The sequence below is a fragment of the Hyperolius riggenbachi genome, chromosome 4, assembly GCF_040937935.1.
Source record: "Hyperolius riggenbachi isolate aHypRig1 chromosome 4, aHypRig1.pri, whole genome shotgun sequence".
NCBI classification, from domain to species: domain Eukaryota; kingdom Metazoa; phylum Chordata; class Amphibia; order Anura; family Hyperoliidae; genus Hyperolius; species Hyperolius riggenbachi.
The window spans coordinates 459847638-459872087 of NC_090649.1; the positions used below are offsets into that span (position 1 = coordinate 459847638).

Genomic DNA, 24450 nt, shown 5'->3' on the forward strand with positions numbered 1-24450 from the left:
CAAAGAAATTTTTTTTTTTTTTTTTATAACCTTGCATCATTATCTAATATTTTCTGTTTGCACACTATACTCACTTCTCAGAGCAGGCAAAAGAACTTTCCTCTGCCGAAAAAAACTATACAGTGACAGATAGTTGAGATAATAAGCTTCAGAAGCCAGAGTTCTCTGAAACTTTGAAAATGGGAGAGACCAGTGAAGCTCTTTTGCATAGACAAGTTTAATTCTTCCTGTACTGGAAACAATACAAGACTGACATCTTTGCTACTAATGTTCTATTTCTTAGCTGTACTAAGGAAAACAAAAGTTTGCTTTCTTAAAACAGAAAGAATTTGCGATAATTCAGGTTGGAGTGAGCCTGAGATGTCTCCCAGTGCATCACTGCTGAATATATGCAAATTAACCATTGTTGCCCTAAAGCTGAGTACACACGTACGATAACGATCGTTCAAAAACGAACGATAACGACAATTGGACCGATAATCGTGCGCTCCAAATTTTCCAACGATCGTTTTTTGGGACGATAACGACCGTTATCGTTCAATCCGACCGATCCAACCCGGCGGATTTTTTCGAAAGATAATCGTTCAATCGTTGCAGTGTGTACAAAGATCGTCCGATAACGCATGTTCTTATTGCCTGTCATAACGTCACTTCCGTTTGCGCACGCATTTTTTAATCGGTCGTCGTTCAGTACTTTATACTTATATCGTTCACGTGTGTACACAATCGTTCATTACGAACGATCTTTTCCGTCTAATTTGAATATCGTGTAAACGTCACGAATCGTTCGTAACGAACGATCTTTATCGGACGTGTATACAAACCTTTAGAAGCTAAACACGCCTCCAGAACCGCTGGAATGCAATGATGTGTCAGCTTGTTAATTTGTACAGAGCCATAATAATCCAACATGCATACAGACTGTTTCCGATTGTTTGATCCTCATCAGTGCATGGCATGGATTAATTTGGCTGTATGGATCCATGCCATGCACTGATGAGGATCAAACAATCGGAAACAGTCTGTATGCATGTTGGATTATTATGGCTCTGTACAAATTAACAAGCTGACACATCATTGCATTCCAGCGGTTCTGGTGCTGTGTTTAGCTTCTAAGGGCAACAATGGTTAATTTGCATATATTCAGCAGTGATGCCCTGAGAGACATCTCAAGCTCACTCCAACCTGAATTATCGCAAATTTTTTCTGTTTTAAGAAAGCAAACTTGTTTTCCATAGCATTTTAGTAAAGGGGCTTTTAGGACCATTGTAGCCCCTCACACACTCCAATGAGTTCTGGTTCACCATGAGTTTGCTGGTTAGTCTGTACTTTAGCTGTAGTACACATACAAATCATAGCACAAGTTTATTTATACTTCAGATTCCCTTTAAAGTGAAAGGCCTGCGCTGTCTTCACCAGACATCTCTCTCTATGCCGCCCGCCCCCCGCCCGGATGAAAACCACTATTCTGTGTGTTCTATCAAGGTACCGTAAACAGAATGGAGTGCTGCTTCAGGGGTCGGAGCCAGCATCGAAGGTCAGCTGATTTGGGGGCTTCGAGGGAGAAGGCAGCACAGGTAAATCTAATCGGACTTTCTCTAACAAGAGGGCTGCCAGATTGCCGTGTACAGGCTGGATATCCACTAATTAGCAAGTAACACTTTGGGTCCTGTCCCAGCAGAGGGCATTTTGCAGGTAGTTTATTTTTTTTTTTAAATCTTCCATTGACTTGACTAAAATTGCAGTAAAATTGTGCCACAATTGTGATCACTGCTATTTCGCTGTGATTTTAATTCAAGTCATTGGACGAGTTTAAAAAAAAAAATGAAAATGACCCACAAAATGCTCTTCAGTGTGACAGGGCCCTTAATGAGAGGAGCAAGTATTACAGATTGTGCAGTTAGTTCAGGAACACCGCCTTTCCTTTGCCTCTATTATGCATTGAAAAACGGTCACTTCTGCTGCTAAACACCATCTTACAGAGTGAATCTTTAATGGAGGCTTCCTGTAGACACCGGGCCAAGCAAACAAGCATTTTTGTGACGTAAAAAAAAAACAAAGACTGTCGTTACCTCCAAAATTAGCCAGCCTTCCAATCCGGGTCACCGGCACCTTCCTTTCCCGCGCTCGCTCACTTAGCTGAAGGAAGAAAAATAAATAAATTAACAATCATAGAAAACAAACTGGGGTGATGTAAAAAAATAAAAGTGTAGCAATATTACACCAGTAAAGCTCAACTCTAGCAGCAGTAAAAATGTGATTGATATTATTCATGATACGGTGTATGATCACGCCCATCTGCTGATCCCCACTACTTCCAGTATGCACAGTATAAGCCAGTAATGGCTAACCTTGGCACTCCAGCTTCCATCAATTCCAGCGTTCTCCCCAGGTTCTTTTAGCCACGTGCTCCACTTGGCTAGTTTTGAAGAGCACCCGGCTGTCATCGGCTCACCTCCTCCTATGCTGTAAGAATAGTTGCTCACAGAAGCGCTGGCCCTGCATTCTCTCATCTCTTCCCACCCGGCTACTTTTTCATGCCACCTGGCTGCAAGAAAATTTTGAGGAGAACATAGAATTCTATGTACAAGATCGGCGATCCCCGGCCTCTGATTGGCCGGGGAGCGCAGTCCTCTCATAGGCTGATGCTTATGAGAGGCGGAACAGGACGGATCACCGTCCTGTTCCAAATCAGATGCCGGAGGGAAGAGGGAGGGAGAGAGAGCCTCATAGAGGCTAAAGAAAAAATACAAACTGCCGCTGCGATCGGACACTTCCGGTGGCGTTAGGGACAAAAAAAGGGGGAGAGTCCGATCGCTGGGCTCCATAGCTGGGCTGTGCGGGAGGCTGAAAAGCCTGCACTGCACAGCCCAGCACTGCATAAAACGGCCAGGTCTTTAAGGGGGGGGGGGGGGTTTACCACTGCGGTCGTGAAGTGGTTAACGCTGGACCTGCAACTTCTGTACAGAGACTTCATCCAGGCCAGGGGAGGATCAGCTATAAAGTACGAAGTCTCAAATCTTCAACAAACAAGCAATTCCCACTCAGCCTCCCAACTGTTCTGTTAGTTGGCAGGAGAGGCCATTTATCAGGCTGTCAGGCGTGGCGCAGTACAAGCAGGCAGAGCTGGGAAAGCGGCAGGTGGAGTGAAAAGGTCAGAAGTGACGCAGCTAGGTGAGAAAACACAGCCGATCCCCTGCGAGAGGTTACCGGGAAACATGTAAAGAATGTAAACTTCTCCTGCAGCTGCTCTGGTCTGGAGGACTCCTTCCACATGTAAACATCTCCCGCAGCTGCTCAGTACTGGAAGACTCACTACACATGTAACCCTCTCCCGCAGCTACTGGAGGACTCCTTCCACATGTAAACATCTCCCGTAGCTGCTCAGTACTGGAGGACTCCTTACACATGTAACCCTCTCCCGCAGCTGCTCAGTACTGGAAGACTCACTACACATGTAACCCTCTCCCGCAGCTACTGGAGGACTCCTTCCACATGTAAACATCTCCCGCAGCTGCTCAGTACTGGAGGACTCCTTACACATATAACCCTCTCCCGCAGCTGCTCAGTACTGGAAGACTCACTACACATGTAACCCTCTCCCGCAGCTGCTCAGTACTGGAGGACTCCTTCCACATGTAAACATCTCCCGCAGCTGCTCAGTACTGGAAGACTCACTACACATGTAACCCTCTCCCGCAGCTACTGGAGGACTCCTTCCACATGTAAACATCTCCCGTAGCTGCTCAGTACTGGAGGACTCCTTACACATGTAACCCTCTCCCGCAGCTGCTCAGTACTGGAAGACTCACTACACACGTAACCCTCTCCCGCAGCTACTGGAGGACTCCTTCCACATGTAAACATCTCCCGCAGCTGCTCAGTACTGGAGGACTCCTTACACATATAACCCTCTCCCGCAGCTGCTCAGTACTGGAAGACTCACTACACATGTAACCCTCTCCCGCAGCTACTGGAGGACTCCTTCCACATGTAAACATCTCCCGCAGCTGCTCAGTACTGGAGGACTCCTTCCACAAGTAACCCTCTCCTGCAGCTGCTCAGTACTGGAGGACTCCTTCCACATGTAACCCTCTCCCGCAGCTGCTCAGTACTGGAAGACTCACTACACATGTAACCCTCTCCCGCAGCTACTGGAGGACTCACTACACATGTAAACATCTCCCGCAGCTGCTCAGTACTGGAGGACTCCTTACACATGTAACCCTCTCCTGCAGCTGCTCAGTACTGGAAGACTCACTACACATGTAACCCTCTCCCGCAGCTACTGGAGGACTCCTTCCACATGTAAACATCTCCCGCAGCTGCTCAGTACTGGAGGACTCCTTCCACATGTAACCCTCTCCTGCAGCTGCTCAGTACTGGAGGACTCCTTACACATGTAACCCTCTCCTGCAGCTGCTCAGTACTGGAGGACTCCTTACACATGTAAACATCTCCCGCAGCTGCTCAGTACTGGAAGACTCACTACACATGTAAACATCTCCCGCAGCTGCTCAGTACTGGAAGACTCACTACACATGTAACCCTCTCCCGCAGCTACTGGAGGACTCCTTACACATGTAACCCTCTCCTGCAGCTGCTCAGTACTGGAGGACTCCTTACACATGTAACCCTCTCCCGCAGCTGCTCAGTACTGGAGGACTCCTTACACATGTAACCCTCTCCTGCAGCTACTGGAGGACTCCTTCCACATGTAACCCTCTCCCGCAGCTGCTCAGGTCTGGAGGACTCCTCACACCAGTGCACAAGATTCTTCACTTCCTGTCTAATCTGAGCAGACACCAGAGAGCTGAGCTAGTACTGGAGACTATAGGTAGCCATACATCTAGCCATTGTTGCAGCCGATCAAGAGACAGATCTCTCCCGAATCGATTTGATCAGAGGGAGATCTATTGGACACCTTAACCCGCAAGCCGATTACCGATAGATTTAAGCATGAAATCTTGCAGAAATCTGCCTTGTGACGCCGACCCCTATTGCCCCGTATGCAGTCATACCTTACCTGCCGCTGTCAGCACTTGTCCTTCTGCATGTGCACCCCCACATGGTTGCCAACGCTCTAGCATGAGGCGCATGAGTATGACATCACAAGCCCTGCGTGCTATATTCCGATCCAGCCTGTGAGATTTTCCAGGATGTCCAATCAATACATGCGACCAATCTTGACCTGAAATTGGTCACGCCCCCTTCACTCCCTGCTGATGAATCCTGAGTGTGTTATGGCACACAGCACAGGAGAGTGTGAGACCATAAGGAGATTGCTTTTAAAATGATAGTGCACAGATATCAAAGTTCTACGTCCCATCTGCCACCCACAAGAGTCAATAGGGTGCAAATAAAATGCAGTTGAATGGCAGAGTTAGTTGCTTGAGAGTTCAAGCAGCCGGGGTCCCACCAGGTGACACATTGGAAGCCATATGAGGATGCAGCAGAGCTGTAGGAAAGAAGCAGACCGGCGCCCGGTACTTTTGTAAGTTTCCACTGTGCGCTGCTCTGCAAAATAAGAGACACACCCCCAAAGATCCCCCGCTGACCTCCAGTTAGTGGAGACTTCAAGATGGGAGTTTCAGATAACTGGGACTTTTCTGTAATGAATGGATTGTACTGTATTATTAAAATGCATGTGCTACAGGCTGCCATATTTATTTCCTTTTAAACAATACCAGTTGCCTGGCTATCCTGATAATCCTCAGCCTCTAATACTTTTAGCCAAAGACCCTGAACAAGCATGCAGCAGATCAGGTGTTTGACAGATCTGAAAGATTAGCTTCATGCTTGTTTCTGGCATTAATCAGACAGGACTGCATCCTAATAGACCAGCAGGGCTGCCAGGCAACTGGTGTTGTATAAAAGGAAATAAATATGGCAGCCTCCGTATATTTCTCACTTAACCACTTCACAACGGAGGGGTTTCACCCCTGAAGCACCAGCGCGATTTGTACTTTGCAGCGCTGCTTCTATTGATTTTTTTCAGTGATATGATTGGTTATTGGGGACTGGGGTCCCCATAACCAATCATTGCACTGCAGAGCGGGGGTGTGTGCGTGCGCGCGCGGGTCGCGGGGGGCGCGCGATCGCGCGCTGCACGTTTGTTTACATTTTATTGTTATCAATGGAGATTGCTTCTGTTTGAAGCAGTCTCCATTGTGTCCGCAATCGGCGCGTCTAATTGGATTTAGGAACGCTTGTTCCTAACATCCAATTAGTCACCTGCTGTGCTGGCTGGCTGGAGTGTGCGCGCGAGGTCCCCGCCCACTCCCAGCCAGTAAACAAACAAGTGCGCCTTTCTCCGTCCCTGGGGGTGAAGCGGTGCGCAGAGGGACGGAGAAATTTAGCACTGGGGGGGTGAAGTGGTTAAATTGTCCTTTAATCTGGTTTAATTGAGAAATTGCCTTAAATTAAAGCAGATGTGAACTCAGAATTTCTCTCCACCCTAAAAGATCAGCAACATAACATTTAAAGATAAATATTTCTTTGTTACAGCTGATACAAATCCTGCAATAAATCTGCAGTGTGTCTACTTCCTGCTTTCATGGAAGCAGACAATATCCTATGCTTTCAAATTAGCCTCTCTGCCGCGGCAGTCAGATGACAACTAAGGGATCAAATTACAACTTGTGCTTAGACACAAATGAGGGGGAATTAGGTTAAACTAAATACACACAGGAGGCATTTCTCGGTTTTCCTTCAGTTCGGGGCAAGAGTTCAGGTCCACTTTAAAAGAAAATATGATTTTATCCTGAAGCTTTAGCACACTACTGTACAAAAAATATACAACGTAAACAGCTGGTATCAAAGTGGCCCTGTGGTATAAATAGGGCAGTCCTAGGCCGCAACCCAAATAGCAATTACTCTGCAACTACAAAAGAAAAGGAACCCAGAACAGGCTTGGGACAAAGCCACGGAACACAGAAATTCCTGAGATGTGTTCCAGCAAGCTTGAAACAGACCACAATATTCTGTGTAACCGACACAGAAAGGGAGGAACTGTACGACCACATACTACAACTACCCATGCAGCGTACACACGGCCAACACGTGTAAGCCACAGATCCAAATCCGCAGACAGGAAAGCCAAAACAAGGCCCACTCTCTCAGAATCTTCTAGCCATGCAGCATTGTGCACCAGCCATGGCACGGGGGCGGGCTTAGCAGAAAGGAGGAGGAACTGTTTGGAAAGCAACAATGACATATGTACAAAAATGTTCACTACGCTGTTCAGGAGTCACCCTCAGATACAGCACTTGTGATTAGAGGAAGGAAGAAGAAAAAAAAAAAAAAAAAGAGGGTGGGTGGGGCTCAGGCAAACATCTCCCATATTCTGGACAGTAATCTGTTAGGGAAATACCTCCACTGCATTAGCTTATAAATGAATGGGTCTCCGTCACCAACACCAATAGGGCACCTATTATAAGAAATGTATTTGGAACAGTTTCTCTAAAGTAAACCTGATAGATCAAAGAAGATTTTATAAACTTACCTGGAGTTACCTCCAGCCCTGTGTAGGCCGTTGCCTCCCTAGGTGTGTGTCTGCCCCCGTCCCCCCTCCCGCAGTCAACTGCAATAGTTCAAGACTACTGCGCATGCACAGCCCTGGCCGCCCCCTGCCTTGGTCACGTTCCCATGGCGAGCATTCTGTGCCTGCACAGTTTAGGTTTGTAAATGAGCAGGCGCAAAGCATGCCCGGCCACAGAAACACGACTAAAGGCGTGCGGCTAAGGACATGCATGCGCAGTAACTAACAACTGCCTCATTTCTGGACTTTACCAGAGCGCACCGCAGGACAATGGATGAGACCAGACAGACCCCAAAGGAGCCCACAACCTACAGGAGGCTGGAAGAAGCCCCAGACAAGTATAAATCCTTTTGTTTGATTTCAGGTACTCTTTAAAGCACACTTGAAGTGAGTCGCATGTGGAGGCCGCCACATTTATTTCCTTTTAAGATATTGGCAACTTCAATAGATGCATCTCGTTTGAGTGCACAGTTTTTGACCTCACCAGGGAGAACTTGTGCTATAAATTCTTGGAATGCTTTGATCTCTCTCTACTAGCAGAAAATATAGAAAAAGCAGAAGTCCTCTTGTCTCACACGACCCTCTAGTGTTAATTGGCCATACATACGCTTTAAAGTAGTACTGATTAAAAGCAGAAAATTTAACAAGAAATTTAAAAAAAAAGGGCTAAAAAAAATTGGCCGGGAACACTTGCACAGGGCCGTGGAGTCAGTACAAAAATTATCCGACTGACTCCTCAGTTTATGAAACTATAGACTCCACAGCCCTGCACTTGCAACTCTAATTAAATTGGCTGCTAAAGGGTTAAACAAAGTTGCCTGGCAGTCCTGTTGATCTTTCTGGCTGCAGTAGTGTCTTAATCATACACCTGAAACAAGCATGCAGCTAATCCAGTCAGACTTCAGTCAGAAACCTCTGATTGGCATGCTTGTTCAGGGTCTATGGCTACAAGTATTAGAGGCAGAGGATCACCAAGCAGGACAGCCAGGTAACTGGTATTCTATAAAAGGAAATATGGCAGCCTCCATGTTCCTCTCACGTCAGGCTGTGAAACTCAGCAGCCATGCACGGGCAGAATTAAAGTGAACCTCCGGACTAAAAATCTACTAAGCAGAACTGAAAAGGCTTGGTGTTTCTTTAACAGTTTCACAGCATCAGAACTTTGTTTTTCTTACCAAAGCATCATTTTTAGCTAAGCTCCACCCATCAAAGAAAACTGCCCGGGCTTTTTTTTCCCTGATGCTGTGCAAAGCATGATGGGATTTCCTATGTTATTCACGTTGCCTAGCAACTGGGAGGGGTGATCAGCACACAGGACAGTTGGAACTGTGTCATGCTCCCCGTCACCTCCTTTCAACAAAAAGGATGGCTGCCCTCATGAAATCAAACATTTCCCTGTTCTTTTAAAACAGGGTGGGTAAGAGATTATAGTACCCATCTATTTTAATTAACATAACTAATGTATGTTTGTTAAGGCTGAAGTTCCTCTTCAAACTATTTTTTTCCCTTTTCTCCTCAGAGTAAGGGAAGGACCGGTGACTTCTGTAACAAGCTCAGGTCAGCCTGGTTAACAAGAACGTCCAACATTCTGAAGCAATTGCTGCTGGCCCTGAGGGAAAGGTCTGCCTGCAGAGCCTGAATGGAGTTCATTCACCACAGGAAGCAGACATCAGCCTGTGCTGCCCTCTGTACATCAATCACGAGCTCCTCTGGAGTCTGAATGCTACAAAGACCCCCCCAGGGCGGATCTCTGTAGCTACAAGATGCAGGATGACCCAGTCAGGCTGTGGTGATCCCGGAGTTATGAGGAGGGGCTGGGGGGACGAGGTGATTCTCAGCATCGAGGACCAGCCTCCAGCGTTCCCACCGTGCTCAGTGCTGTGGATATAACTGATGTGGCACAGAGACGTGCGTTTCGACACATGCTCACACAACTTTCTCCAGAGTCATCACCCGGCACAGAGTTGGTAATCTGCCCGTCACGTACAGGGCATTAGGATCACACCGGGTAACTGCTGAATGCTCACAATCCTGCGCAGAGGGGAGGCGGCTTTAAAGGGAGAATATATACAAGGGATAATGATGGGATATACTACAGATACGATGTCTGAAGGGTTGACACGAACGTCTGAGATCAGCGAACTGCGGGCCTTTTACCTTCCTCTTAACCATGCGCTGGTAATTGTCCCTGTGGCTAAGCAGTTATGAGCGGAGGCAATCAATGAGATGTCATCATTCAGTCTTGCACTAAGAGTACCTGAAGTGAGTGTAATATGGAGGCTGCCATATTTACTTTCTTTTAAACAATACCAGTTGCCTGACAGCCCTGCTGATCTTTCTTGTATCAGTAGTCTCTGAATCTTATGCCTGGTACACACCATGCAATTCCCCGTACGATAAGCTGTCAAATCGATTTCTGACAGGTTCTGATTTCCAATAGGTTTTCTGATCACGTCTATACAAAATTAATCAGAAAAACAGAAACTGAAATAAGCTTGTAACAGTAAGTGCCGCGTTGCATGGGCAGCTTAGTCGTTTGTAGTTGCAGCTCATTGCGGTTAATACAGCACTAGGCTCTAGTAACTACCTTCAACTCTATTCGACTGCATCGATTACCAGTCGCAGCTACTAGTTGCTGCAACTAGTTGATAGTGACTTGCCGAGTACTTGTCCCAGATCAGCTGAACTACAAGTACATACTGGCCGCAGGTGTCACAACTTCAACAAAATTTTAAAAAAAGTACATGCGAAGAGAAGACTGTACAATAAAACCTTCATTCTAGCTTGCATTCAAACTTACTGCAGATTGTACGCAGCTGTATACTATTTGCATTCAACTTAAAGGGGCACTATGGTGAAAAATTGTAAAATTTTAAATCTGTGCAAACAAAGAAGTATATTTCTTCCAGAGTAAAATGAGCCATAAATGCTTTTCTCCTATGTTGCTGTCACTTACAATAGGTAGTAGAAATCTGACAGAAGCAACAGGTTTTGGACTACGCCATCTGTTCAAGGTGGTGGTTGGGGGGGGGGGGGGGGGGGGGGGGGTTCTCAGGGATTTATTTTCAGAAGCACTTTGTGAATGGTAGTTGCTAATAAAAGTCTTGCTGAGAATCCCCCATGAAGAGATGGACTAGTCCAAAAACTGTCGCTTCTGTCAGATTTCTACTACCTAATGTAAGTGACAGCAACATAGGAGAAAAGTAATCTATGGCTCAATTTACTGCGGAAAACAAAAATGTACTTCTGTCTGTTTGCACATTTTAAATTTTAAAATTTTTCGCCATAGTGCCCCTTTAAAAAGAGGAACTGTAGTTAAAATAAGTTTTCAATATTCATTAAAGTAATTCATCAGTGTTTCTCCATTGTAAATCTTTCCTCACCCCGATTTATACTCTGAAAATTATCACAGGTGGCGACATCTTAGTCCTGTCAGGTGATCCCTGTGGAATGTGTGGTTACAGAGTTCCAAAGCCAGTGAAAATAATGCCTGGTCTCCCAGAATGCTCTGGAAGGAAATGCCACATAGCTAATCAGCCTAGGTTAAACATCACTGGGAGGGCGGGTTTACAGACCAATATACAGCAGTATATAGATACAGAAATGTTTCAGATGCTGAAGCCAGGAAAATTACCATACAAGTGGTTATCCTGAATAATTTACTGCATTCTACTATACAGTGTTCTTCTCCTCAGGCTATTTTAGCCAGGTGCTATACCTGGCTATTTTGGTCATCCGGCTGCATTCCCCCCCTCAACCCACCTGGAAAAAAATCTCTGGGGGTGAGTACCAGCTAAGCCGTGAGGCTATGCTTTGCTGCAAAATAAGTTATGAATTTTTTAAATCTATTGTTTATGCACTATTATCAATTTACATGTCCCCTGATGAAGCCCCCTAAGTGAATGGGGCGAAACATGTTGGGTTAGTGTTACAACCACTCATAGGGAGGGGGATACAGAGGAAACAGCCCTGTGATATACAATAGATCTAACTGTCAACAAAGAGCCTACTAAACATGTATCTTCTACCCCCTAACTCAGTCTTATTTAGTTAAAGTACAAACAGCAGCATATTTAAATATTTACCGTATTTTTCGGACTATAAGACGCACTTTTTCTCCTCCAAAAGTAGGGGGGAAAAGTCAGTGCGTCTTATAGTCCGAATGTGCCTCAAACCAGCAGGTACTTGCAAAGTTCTGGTAGCACGATCCCAGCATCTCCCCGTGTACTTGCGGTGGTGGGCAGGTACAGCATCTCCCCCTGTACTTGCGGAGGTGGGCAGGCTCAGTGTGATCACAGCATCTCCCCTGGTATTTGCAGCGGCGGGCTGGCTCAGCGCGATCCTGACATCTCCCCCGGTATTTGCAGTGGCGGGCTGGCTCAGCGCGATCCTGACATCTCCCCCAGTGTTTGCAGTGGCGGGCTGGCTCAGCGCGATCCTGACATCTCTCCGTGGGACAGAAGATTGTGAAACCCAGCTCTAGCTGCAGCCGCCATCAGGAGTCCCGATGCCTATGTACTTCCTTGTTTACATGCGGCCCCTAATGACGTGGTATGCAAGTACAGGAAGTACATAGGCATCGGGACTCCTGATAGCGGCTGCAGCTAGAGCTGGGTTTCACCCTCTTCTGTCCCACGGAGAGATGTCAGGATCCCGCTGACTCTGCCCTGCCACCGCAAGTCCCATGGGGGGAGATGCCTGGATCACGCTGAGCCTGCCCTGCCACCGCAAGTACCAGGGGGGAGATGCCTGGATCCCGCTGAGCCTGGCCCTCCACTGCAAGTCCCATGGGGGGAGATGCCTGGATCGCGCTGAGCCTGCCCTGCCACCACAAATACCATGGGGGGAGATGCCTGGATCACGCTGAGCCTGCCCTGCCACCGCAAGTACCAGGGGGGAGATGCCTGGATCACGCTGAGCCTGCTCTGCCACCACAAATACCATGGGGGGAGATGCCTGAATCGCGCTGAGCCTGCACTGCCACCGCAAGTACCAGGGGGGAGATGCCTGGATCACGCTGAGCCTGCCCTGCCACCACAAATACCATGGGGGGAGATGCCTGGATCACGCTGAGCCTGCTCTGCCACCACAAATACCATGGGGGGAGATGCCTGGATCACGCTGAACCTGCCCGGCCACCGCAAGTGCCAGGGGGGAGATGCCTGGATCGCGCTGAGCCTGCACTGCCACCACAAATACCATGGGGGGAGAGGCCTGGATCACGCTGAACCTGCCCGGCCACCACAAATACCATGGGGGGAGATGCCTGGATCACGCTGAGCCTGCCCTGCCACCACAAATACCATGGGGGGGAGAGGCCTGGATCGCGCTGAGCCTGCCCTGCCACCGCAAGTACCAGGGGGGGGGGGAGATGTCTGGGTCGTGCTGATGCTGCCCTGCTGCCCCAAGTACCGGGGGGAGATGCCTGGATCATGCTGATGCTGCCCCAAGTACCATGCCTGGAGATGCCTGGATTGCGCTGCTTCTGGATAGGTGCCTGGTCATCTGGATAGGTGAGATAATCACCCTGTAATGTTTAGTTAGTGTTACTGGTGGGGGAAGCAGGAGTTAGTTTAGTGTAGTGTAGTAAAACTGGTGCAGGAAGCAGGGATTAGTTTAATGTAGTGAAGTGTTACTGGTGGGGTAAGCAAGGGTTAGTGTAGTGTGTAATGTAGTAATTGGTGGGGGCATCAGGGGTTAGTATAATGTGGTGTAGCTCAATGTTACATCGGGGTTAGTGTAGGCCATTTAGTCTAGCTAGTGGGGGCAGCAAGGGTTAGTGTAGCTGGGCAGTGTAGCTTAGACAGAGACAGCTTGGGGAAAAAAATGTCTACAAGATGCCCCTGCACTATAGACGCATCAGGTTTAGAAAATATTTTTTTTCCTTGTTTTTGTCCTCTAAACCTGGGTGCGTCTTATAGTCCGGAGCGTCTTCTAGTCCGAAAAATACGGTATATGAAGTTAATTTTTAAAAATTGATCTGCATAAAGAGGCAAAACATTTACGGAGATAAGAAAACCACAAACATGACACGTACCATCTGTTTATGAGGCTTGTTCTCTGTTGTGGATTTGGACTCTCTAGCTTTATCAATATCCTCGGCAGTCAGTCCGCCGACAGAGGTGGGGTCCTGATGGAAAGATCTTCTCTGACCTGCGGCTGCAAAAGGTCCATCAGTCTCCCTGAGGTTTCCAAATAAAGTGTCATTGTCCTTTCTGTAGGCGGGGTCTGGACGGAAGGAAGAGTCTTCTTGCTCCTCTGTGTGCTGCATGCCAGGGGCCTGGCTGGATGATGGGGCATACTCCACGCCTGCAACCTCCGGGGCCGGCCCAGAGAAATTATCAATGTCTTCCACAGCCGGGTCCCCCTGCCGCTTGCCAAATGCCTGGAGAAGAACATCAGCACAGAATTACACAGCTGTAGCCGAGATAGCAGAATGTAATGCGACTTATACACTTGAAAGAAAAAAACTGGTGCACTGGGAACATTTTTTATTTTTTGTGTACTGGAGGGGTAGAAAAAAGGGGGAACGGGAAAACACCGGGAGCCCAAGTTGGTGCATTATCTCAAGCGTATTGGATCAGCAAAGTATCAAGTAATCAGATATACTCACAAAGCCGGGTTGCATGTAAGGCAACCACTTTAAGTAGCATGTAGGGAAGTACCGTCCCCACTCGGCCTTGTGGTGTAACTCGGGTGGTTGCAGCTCCTTAGAAAAAAACCTGCCAAGGTGGTGTCCCCTAATCCCAGAGGAGAATCAGCATTAAACGGAGGTAGGAGGTGCCCAGGTGGGTATTCGTGACTTACTTTAAAGGATCGACATATATGCGTATAACTGTAAAATTATTGTACATGTACACACAGGTAAGAAGAGATCTTACCTTAGTAAGTAGTCATTCATCAAATCAAAAAGAAAATTAATTACTTTATTGGGGCACCTAAAATGACAACGCGTTTCGCGGTATAAACCGCTTCATCAGGTTGTGTAATGTCCCAGTGTCAAAGGTTCCCCGTGCTTAGGCGCCCGTCATTTTTATTTTTTACTCTTCTCCACTTTCTCAAACCTTGTTTAAGCTGGATTTACACTGTACAAGATGCAAAAATGATCCATTTTCTATTTAAAGAACATCTGTAATAATAAGAATAGCCCCCAATGGGGTACTTGCCTCCAGAGGAGGGAAGACTCAGGATCTCAATGAGGCTTCCCCAGTCCTCTAGCCCGGGGATCCAGCGCTAGCTTCCCTGAAAATTCCCCCGACAAGCACTGCATTTACCTTTCCCGGATCCAGTGCAAACACAATAGCAGCTTTCCGATGGGCTCAGGTGGAAAAAGCCGCTCGCGATCGGGTTCTGCTATTTCTGCCCGAGCCCAAATGGAAAGCCGCTACTGCACCTGTGCCGGATTGAGGTAGGTAAATCTTTACCTCGCTGCTGTTCGGGGGATCCTGGTGCTGAAATGGGAGGGGCGGAGGAGGACAAAGGGGATGCCTAATTAGGACTCAGAGGCTTCCCCCTGCCAAGGTAAGTACCCTCCAGGTGAGTTTTGTTTTTTTATTACACAATTTACTTTAAACAGATCAGTTTCTTACAATGGCATCAGTTTTACATCCGGATTTCCTGCCACTGTTCATTTGAGCACCTGCACACTAGAAACGCAGATGTGCAGACCCCAGAGCCCCATCACTAGCATCAGGCTCCCATTAGTTTACAAAAGACTACTCTGAACCAATAAAAATCCTCCCAGGGGAGGGATGATTCCCATAAGTCTACTGCAAACCAATTGTAGCCTGACGCTTCTGAAGGGCCTCTGGGAGTTTTATGCCGGGGTTTCTACTACAGGGTCGCAAATACACGGCAGCAGGTATCTCACAAACGACCGCGCCAAGCAGCGTAGAGAGAACGGACACCAATCATAGGCTAGTATCGATTCAGTCGGCCTTCACTTCTCCAGCCAAACCGGAATGGTCCTTCACGGACACAAACTTGCACTCCGTTCAACGGAACAAATGGATCTGTTCTGAGTGTGTTGCTTTGCTTAGGATTTCCTTCTGCTAAACGGAAAGTTTTTAGTAGCAGTGTGAACCCGGCCTAACTGGCCTTTCTTGATTTTGCCCCAGTTAGCAAGGGGGGCTGCTGGCAATACAACCTTGCTACATTACACATCAGCTTAGATACACTTTAATACCTTAGCTCAGCCCTGGACAAACTACGGCCAGTGCGCTGTGTATTCCTCTCCTCCACCATTCCCTCCCTACAGAGTAGTTAGTGGCAGAAAACTGAGTGTTGAAAAAAAAAAAAAAAAACTCACCTGATCGCCGATTCCAGCGGTGCATCCAGGGCTGTGGAGTCGGTACAAAAAGCTTCCGACTTCAACACCGACGACTTTATGAAACCACCGACTCAGACAGACTCCGGGTACCCAAAATGGCTCAGACTCTGACTCCTTGCTTAACAGGGCTGTGGATTTTGTACAAAAATCATCCGACTCCGACTCAGTTTATGAAACCAACGACTCCCGGTGCCCAAAATTGCCCCAACTCCGATTCCACAGCCCCGGGTGCATCTCCATGGCAACAGGTTATAACAGGACATGCCGTCAAGACACCAGTGCGTAATACGCTGGCATGTCCTGACGGGTCATGTGATGCTGTTGCCATGGAGAGTAGGAAAGTTCAAATACGCTCTACCCCCCTCACCTCAAACCGGTCGGTGCAGGATCTGGGAAGCCAAACCAGTCCAATGTGTGAAGAAGGATCCGCAAACCAGACCAGGTAGATGAAAGGCTGACAAAATTTTATTAGAAAAATTCCACAAACAGTGCAATATGATTCCATTTTCCATGCTGATGCTCCTTTCTTTACTATATTTACTATATTTATTATATCCATGCTGCATATATTATTACATGCATCTGTCCATATATTGTATTCATATACATTCAGTGGTAACTCCTTTTTTAGCTTTTCTTAAATGTTATATTGTTGTTATTAAATATGGCTGTAACATGTTTTTGTATATAACACTGTATTGCACCTTTAAGACCTGGGCTGTATGGTGAGTGGGTGGAGTTTTTTCTTTCCCCACCTGCATATAAGCCCTGCTTTAGGCAGATTTACTCCAGCTATGATTAAGGGCAGATTGTAGGCCCGATACGAGTTAGCACTTTGTCTTTTTTATTGCACTGTTTGTGGAATTTTTCAAATAAAAATTTTGTCAGCCTTTTTCATCTACCTGGTCTGGTTTGCGGATCCTTCTTCACACATTGGGCTGTTACCATGGAGATGTGATGCTGAATCGGCAATCAGTTTTCTTCTGCTAAGGACTCTGCAGGAAGGGAGGAACGAGGAGGAATCTTAGGAATGAGGCCCGCAGTCTGCGGCGCAAAATTTGCCCAGCTTTGATAGCTTTATTACATACTCAATTATAAAGCACAAGTAGAATACTTGCCTGCACTGCGCCCATCGCAGAGCTGAAACGCTCCTCAGCTACAACCTGCCATCTTCTGGCCAAACCGGCGGCATCTCTGCCCAGTGTGGCTTGCTTCAGCTGATTGGCTTGCACCTCCACCACGGCCTTACTGAGCTTCACCAAGCCCCTCATCAGCATGATCGCGTCTGCCGCCATGATGCCTGCTCACTACTTCCCGCACCTGCTGGGGGGCAAAGAGAAGGCGGTGAAATAACATGCATAACAATGCAGAATTTTAAAGGATAAAGCATTTAGACACCCCGGCCTCATGCATCAATGTATTGTATCGTGCATCAATGTATTGCATTCCTGATCACCAGCTATAAACGGTATCCCAAAAATGTCTACTCTGCGTTTACATTGCTACTCTCAGATTAAAGCGGACCTGAACTCAGAACTTCCTCTCTGCTCTAAAGAGTAAGCAACAGCATAATAACTTAAAAAGAAACATTTGTTACAGCACACAGAACTCCTGCAGTAAATCTGCAGTGTGTCATCTTCCTGCTTTCATGGAAACAGACAAAGGGTTAACACCCTGTGCCTACATATTAGCAGTTTCTGACGATGACTGACATTTCTGTGCTGACAGCTGAGAGAGCAAATTACACTTGTGATTGCTTGAAGATGAGGGGAACTACAAAGACTCCTCTCTAAAAACACACACTGTGCATTTCTCAGTTTTCCTTGTGACCTGAGCAAACGTTCAAATCCATTTTAAACAAAGGTACTGAGTGTACAGCTGTTCCACCTCCTACCTAGTCATATGACTGTTCGGCGATGCCACTCATATTTCTCTGGCCCCTCCCATTACCCGATAAGATCATTATTTCAGCAGGGAATGTATATGACATCACTGCAACCCACAGCACAAAAGAGGAACTTATACTGTATACATACAGGATGTACAGCTAATTTATTTATAGGACTTGTTGGGGACAAGAAGTTCTAGATCTGAAGGGAACCTGAAGTGAGAGGGATACGGAGGCCAAAATGTTTATTTCCTATTAAACAATACCAGTTGCCTGGCAGTCCTGATCATTCTGACGTCTGTATTGTCTGAGTTAAGCAAGAAGCTGATCTAATCAGAAGCATCTGATCTGCATGCTTGTTCAGGTTTTATGGCTAAAAGTACTTAGGCTGAAACACATCTGCCACTTTTCTGCACAATCAACCCAACGACATGCCCAAACAATTGCACGGCTTGTATTTTCCGTGTGCAAACCAACTGAACCACCAACTCATTTGCATACTGTACACACAAGCAAATAATGAATACACTATATGGTGGCATTCAACAGAAGCACAAGTCATTCAAGCGACTTCGTATGCACACGGCCAACTGACCGATATCAGACCAATAGTCGTGAGTCGCTCGTCCAGTTGTTTGTTACACGTTCACACGCCCAACAGAGCAGGTTTAGACGATCGTCCATTGGAAAAGTTGCACGTGTGTAAAGGTGGCCATACACCTATAGATTTACAGCAGATTTGACCATCAGATTGATTTCTGTCAGATGCCTGTCAAGTCAAATCTGACAGGAATCTGATGTGTGCCACACACTAGGAACAGATTTCCAATGGATTTCAGAATTAAATCTTTTGGAAATCTATGGAAAAAAAAATCGATCTAAATGCATTATTGGACCATTAAATCCAATGCAACTCTATGGGCCATCGATCTGTTGCCAGCAGCAATATCGACCTAGATCTTCCATCCTGTTAGATAGATCAAATCGATTGAAAGCAATCTAAATCTGCCGCAAATCGATCGATAAACCAATCGATCAGCAAACGATTTCCGAATCGATCAAAGGCTGAAATCGACCATTGCATGGGCCTCTTTAGAATCTTCAGAGGATCACAGCAGGACTGCCAGGCAACTACTATTGTTTAAAATTAAACATGTCAGCTTCCATATCCCTAACTTCAGGTTCCCTTTAAAAAGCAAGTGTAATTATAAGATTTACCATATCCCCTCTATAGTGAAGCTGAAGTAGTGATGAACTCGGCTGACAGATTGGCTGCATTGGCAATATGAGTATTGATGCATAAACCGCAGCAACACATGGTCAGAGCAGCTCGGAAAATGTTACACCAACGTTCCACGCGTGTGAGAGACCAGGAAACATACATGCACGATACAGATAAGACCACAGCGTTGTCCCTGGTGATAAAACTGATCTGCTCCACCCATATGTGATGAGGCCAGTGACGTGAGGAGAAAACAGAACTCGCTGTACAGAACAAGCTGCAGAACAGACGTCTGACTCGTATCAGCCCAGAAGCAGCGCGAGGGAGATAGCGGCGAGAGATGCTGCTCTAACAAGGTTTGTTAAAGGAACCAGAGGTGAGAGATATGGAAGCCGCCATATTTATTTTCTTCTAAACAATACCAGTTGCCTGGCTGTCCTGCTGATTCTCTGGCATCAGCAGTGTCTGAATCACACTACAAACAAGCATGCAGCTAATCCAGTCAGATTTTTTCCAAAAACCAGGCTTTTCTTGATTGATCCAAAACCTAGCTGCGTACAATCTGCATGAAATGGATATGCAATTTAAAAATCATTAGCATCCCACTGACCCCCAGCTTCTGCACAGCCTCTGCCCTGCAGGTCCTGATGCCTGTCAAGCAACATTGATTCCATGTTTATGGTAGCTTAAGCTTGGTACACACATCCAATACTTATTGGCCAATTTTACTACTTCCATGTAGTAGAAGAGCTTACCTGCACAATCTATTCATAGAATTCACCGTCTGTTGATTAGCCAATCAACATTGGATTTGTAAATACCCCTTTAGTACATGAATAACTAAATGTATCCTAGAATGCAAACCAAAAAGCGGTCAAATAAATGCCGGCAACAGAAAAGCCAGGGAAAAAACAAACAGGGAAACAGACATCGATAAACTCTGCGGATCTAACATTATCCCCCCCAAAAAAATGGAACATGAACTTTTGGTTGGCAAGTCTTTTGTCCTCGAAAAAAAACGGATCCATTTCTAATACAAATGTAGATAATCACCCTCTACCTCCCAGCAAAGGCTGAAGCACTACTGTTACCTCACAGAAAGAACTTGCCTAAAGGTGCCCATACACTCGTCAGATTGGCAGCAGATAAGAAATGCATCTGATGATCTATCTGATGCGTTTTTAGAACATTTTTTACCAGGATAGAATTCCAATAGATTTCAGTTTGAAATTATTGAAATTCGATCTGATGGCATTTTTTTGCCATCAGATTTCCATTAAGGCCAATGCAAACTGATAAGCAATCTCATCAGATCGACCTAAATTTTCCACCCTGCCAGTTTGATGGAAATCCATCGAAATCCATCGAAATCAGCCATCAATCGGTCGATTGGCCAACCAATTTGCAAACAATCGATCGATCGGGATCGATCGGTCGGCCAGAAAATCGGCTGAGTGTATGGGCCCCTTAAGACTCATTACCTCAGGAAGGTTTTAGCAGCCCCCCACACAGCTGTCATCCCCCACAATGCAGCAGAGACACTCACACAGCCACTGCAGTCTGCTCCAGCAGCACAGACAGGCTGCACACAGCTGAATATAAGGGATTTCCGGGAGTATGAAGTCACTGGGCTGAACGTGCGGCGGGTCACACATCCATGGAGGTGCAAGTCACTTGTGCCGGCAGACGATGAGAGCCACGGGCTGCCCTGAGGTGTTATTCATCCCACAAGCCAGGCTTGCATCACCGCATCCCTTTACTGGAAGGTCTAGAGCCGGCTGTGCTTCAGTGAAGTACGTAACCAGTGTTTACCACGTCCCGCTAGTGTGACATACGAGGCAGCGGCTCTCCCAGGGCTGCTAACCGCAGACCTGAGGAATATGGGCATCCATTTCTTAAAGGGAACCTGAAGTGAAAGGGATATGGAGGTTGCCATATGCATTTCATTTTAAACAATATCAGTTGCCCCGCAGTCCTGCTGATCTCTCAGTGTCTGAGTGTCTGAATCAAAAACCTAAAATACGTATTCACAGCCTCCATGTACCTCTCACTTTGGATTCCCTTTCCAGGGAACCGGAGATGGGGTCTTAGCAAAAATATACATACCTGGGACTCGCTCTAGTCCCCTCCGGCCTGATCACTACCACGGTTTCCTCTTCTCCCTCTTCGTTCACCTGCAATTGGCCCCAAAAAAGTCCTTGGGACCAGGGCCAACTGTTCATGTGCTGCCCGGCCCTCAAGTCCCCTAAGGGGACCCCTTAGAGCATTCTGTGCTGGCAATGGAAGCGAGACGGGGAAGCGCGCCTGGCTGGACTGTGCCGACTAGCCCCCACTGGAGGATTTTCCGGGGCTCGTTGCAGGGGAACGGAGATGGAGGGGGACGCCGTGGGAGAGATCAGGCCGGAGAGGGCTGGAGGAAGTATATTTTATTTTTATTACCGGGCCCCATCTCTGGTACACTTTAAGGCTGCTTAAACACAGGGACGTTACAGGCGCACGTTAGTGCAGCCTGTAATGCTCCCACAACGCACAGCAATGTAACACAAGTGGGCTGTTCACACAGCCCACGTTGCGTTACATGTAACGCTGCACGTTCTTCCGAAAGTGCCGCATACTATAGCGTTACAGCGGCTTAAGCCACGTTAGACTGTTTGCACATGCTCAGTCATGTTGGGGAGGAGCGGAGAGCGGCCAGGCACATGGCTAATTAATAATCACTGCACGTTGTGGCGTGCAGTGTTTACTTCCTGGTGCGGTCGCTCTGTGCAGCGATTGGCCGGCGGGACCACGTGATGCCTCATGCGTCCAAGAGTACGCATCACGGACGCCAGAGTGAGCTGCACAACGCAGCTCACTCTGACGTCCACATCGAAGAGCACCAGGCCCTGCGTTAGGTGAACGTTATGCGACCTTAACGTAGCACCTAACGCAACGTCTTGGTGTGCAAGTAGCCTAAAGCTATACTTCACCCCAACACTTTTTTACTGTCTGTAAAAAGGGGAATAGGGGACAATGCCATGTATGTAATTTTTATTTGATGCAGCCGGTTACAGAGAATACCACTAAGCAAAAGACACATGACCCACAGCAAAATGTTTAGGGCTGTCATGAGAGGGTGTGGCTTCCCCAAAACAATTCTGAGGTATGGGGTAACATTTGAAATTTTCCAAGAGGTAAAAGAACCAATTTAGTGTAGTATGCCTTGTCCAGTAAAATACAGTTAACCTCCTTGCCGGTTATCCCGAGCTGAGCTCGGGGTAAGCCGCCGCGGAGGATTCCTCAGGCCCTGGTGGGCCGATTTGCATTTTTTTTTTCAAACACGCAGCTAGCACTTTGCTAGCTGCGTGTTTGTTCCGCTCGCCGCCGATACCCGCCGCGAAAGAGGGCCCGGGGTGATGGTCTGTCATAGGCTGAAGCCTATGACAGGATCACGGGGATTGGCTGGCGGGGGATGGGAGGAGGATTACAGAGTTTATAAAAAAAATAAAATAGCAAAAATACAAAAATAAGCAAACAAATATTTATATAATAAGCATCAAACATTGGGGGAGCGATCAGACCCCACCAGCAAAGAGCTCTGTTGGTGGGGAGACAGGGGGGGGGGGGGGGGGAATCACTTGTGTGCTGAGTTGTGTGGCCCTGCAGGGAGCCCTTAAAGCTGCAGTGGCCAATTTATTGAAAAATGGCCTGGTCTTTAAGGGAGGTTTAACACTGTGGTCCTCAAGAGGTTAATCAGATTCAGAGAGAAATCTGTCAACCACTAGATGTATGGGCATCTTTAGATACTTCCCTCAATAGTAGGAAGTCTTTATGATTCTGAGGCTTCTCCGTTCCTCATGCACCCTAGTGATGGTCTAGTACAGGCATGAGCAAACTCGGCCCTCCAGCTGGTAAGAAACTACAAGTCCCACAATGCATTTGCCTTTATGAATCATGACTGTGGCTGTCAGACTCCTGCAATGCATTGGGGGACTTGTAGTTCCTTAACAGCTGGAGGGCCAAGTTTGCCCATGCCTGGTCTAGTAGATGCAAATACGGTAACTTCAAGTTGATGCAGACGTATGCAAATTTTTATGCACATTTATGCAGCTTAAAAATGAACCAATCGAATTTTACCTCTGCAGGATGATTAGTTCGCTTACAAACTGCATAAATTTGCATACATTTGCATCAACTCAGTTATTTGCATCTACTTGACCATCATTAATGCAACCTACAGCTGCTCGCCTGGACCCCCTTCATAGCCGAGCTCCTGTCAGGGTAAGAGCACAGTTGCACTGCGCAGGTGCAAATACAGCCCACGCAGTATCACAGAGCCGCTCATACATGGAGAAAAAGCCGTGCAGGAGCGGCTGTGCTACTGTGCAGGCACGGGCCGCATTCACACCTGCGCAGTGTGGCCAGGCTTGGACACAGATGGGAGTACAGCTATCCCCCCCCCCCCCCCCCCCCCTCCAGTACACTTCAGGGCTCTTTGAAATAATGCATCTTTCACTTTACACAGAGCAGCTTTTTCATCATTTCGGTTGTCTTTTCCCCTGGCAGAGATTCTGTTACAGCATCTTCTAGAGATGCTAACCCATTTATAACCTGAATCACACATTAAGCCAAGTCTGGCCTAATTGAGCTCTTATTCTATTAAACTGCTTAAAAATAGAAACCAGAGTGCTGACATCTAAACAACATCTACATCTCCAGAACAATGGCGGATCAGACACAATCAGCGTACAGCCTGCATTCCACGCTCACCTCACATACCTTGCCTTCATCTATAAACTTTAAAGCCGCATCTACACGGCCGCGATGTTCCTTATCAATCGAGCCGCTGATAAGATCCGACAGGACGGATCTTGCTTCCGCCGATTCCCTGCTCGCTCCCAGCGAGGGGACAATAGTAGGGAATAGAGCGGAAGATAAGCGGCGCCGGCGGGGAATCGAATGCGGGGGACGCGGAAGAGGCGATCCGGCGGCTAATCGAGCCTCCGAATCGCAGCCTCATCTACGCGTGTAGATTAAGCGTAAAAAGTAAACCTGCAGGGGGGGGGGGGGGGGGGAAGTTCCCCTGGGGGGGGGAATCCAGAGCTGTGTACCCCCAAAAGTCACCTCACCTGAATTTGTTGCCACTGCACACTGGCAGCTTTCTGCTTGGACTCTGGTAGAAGTAGCAGAGCCCAATTGGGTCTGTTCTACTGTGCAGGCGCGAGTCATATGCGCAATAGAGCGGACCCGATTGAGCTGGCCATTTCCCTCAAAGACATTACCGCACCTGCAGGCAAAGGTAAAGATTGTCTCTCTGATGTCAGGGTTCCCAGCACTGGATCGGACTGGCAGAGGGAGACAGGTGAAGCCTCATTAGGATCCAAAAGGGACCCTAAACCAAAAAGTTTCTCTTACCTGGGGCTTCTACCAGCTGCACCCCCCTGAAGCCGCCCTGTGCCCGCACTTAACAATCCTCTGTTCCGCCACGGCTT

General features: G+C 47.2%; 1 protein-coding gene across 7 annotated transcripts in view; it reads right to left on the minus strand.

Moving 5' to 3' along the window:
* Window positions 1-24450, minus strand: part of COQ8A (coenzyme Q8A) — a 100818-nt gene that overhangs the window by 41600 nt on the left and 34768 nt on the right. For 4 of the 7 annotated variants that reach the window (XM_068232810.1, XM_068232809.1, XM_068232813.1 and 1 more), the window contains exons 2-4: window positions 16988-17189; window positions 13578-13925; window positions 2073-2139 (exon numbers count right to left, since the gene is read on the minus strand). In XM_068232810.1, coding sequence (XP_068088911.1) covers window positions 2073-2139; window positions 13578-13925; window positions 16988-17164 — 592 coding nt within the window. In that variant the 5' untranslated portion in view covers window positions 17165-17189. Of the gene's footprint in view, window positions 1-2072; window positions 2140-13577; window positions 13926-16987; window positions 17193-24450 lie in introns of all 7 variants that reach the window. The other 3 variants (XM_068232808.1, XM_068232807.1, XM_068232811.1) reach the window with 1 other exon arrangement.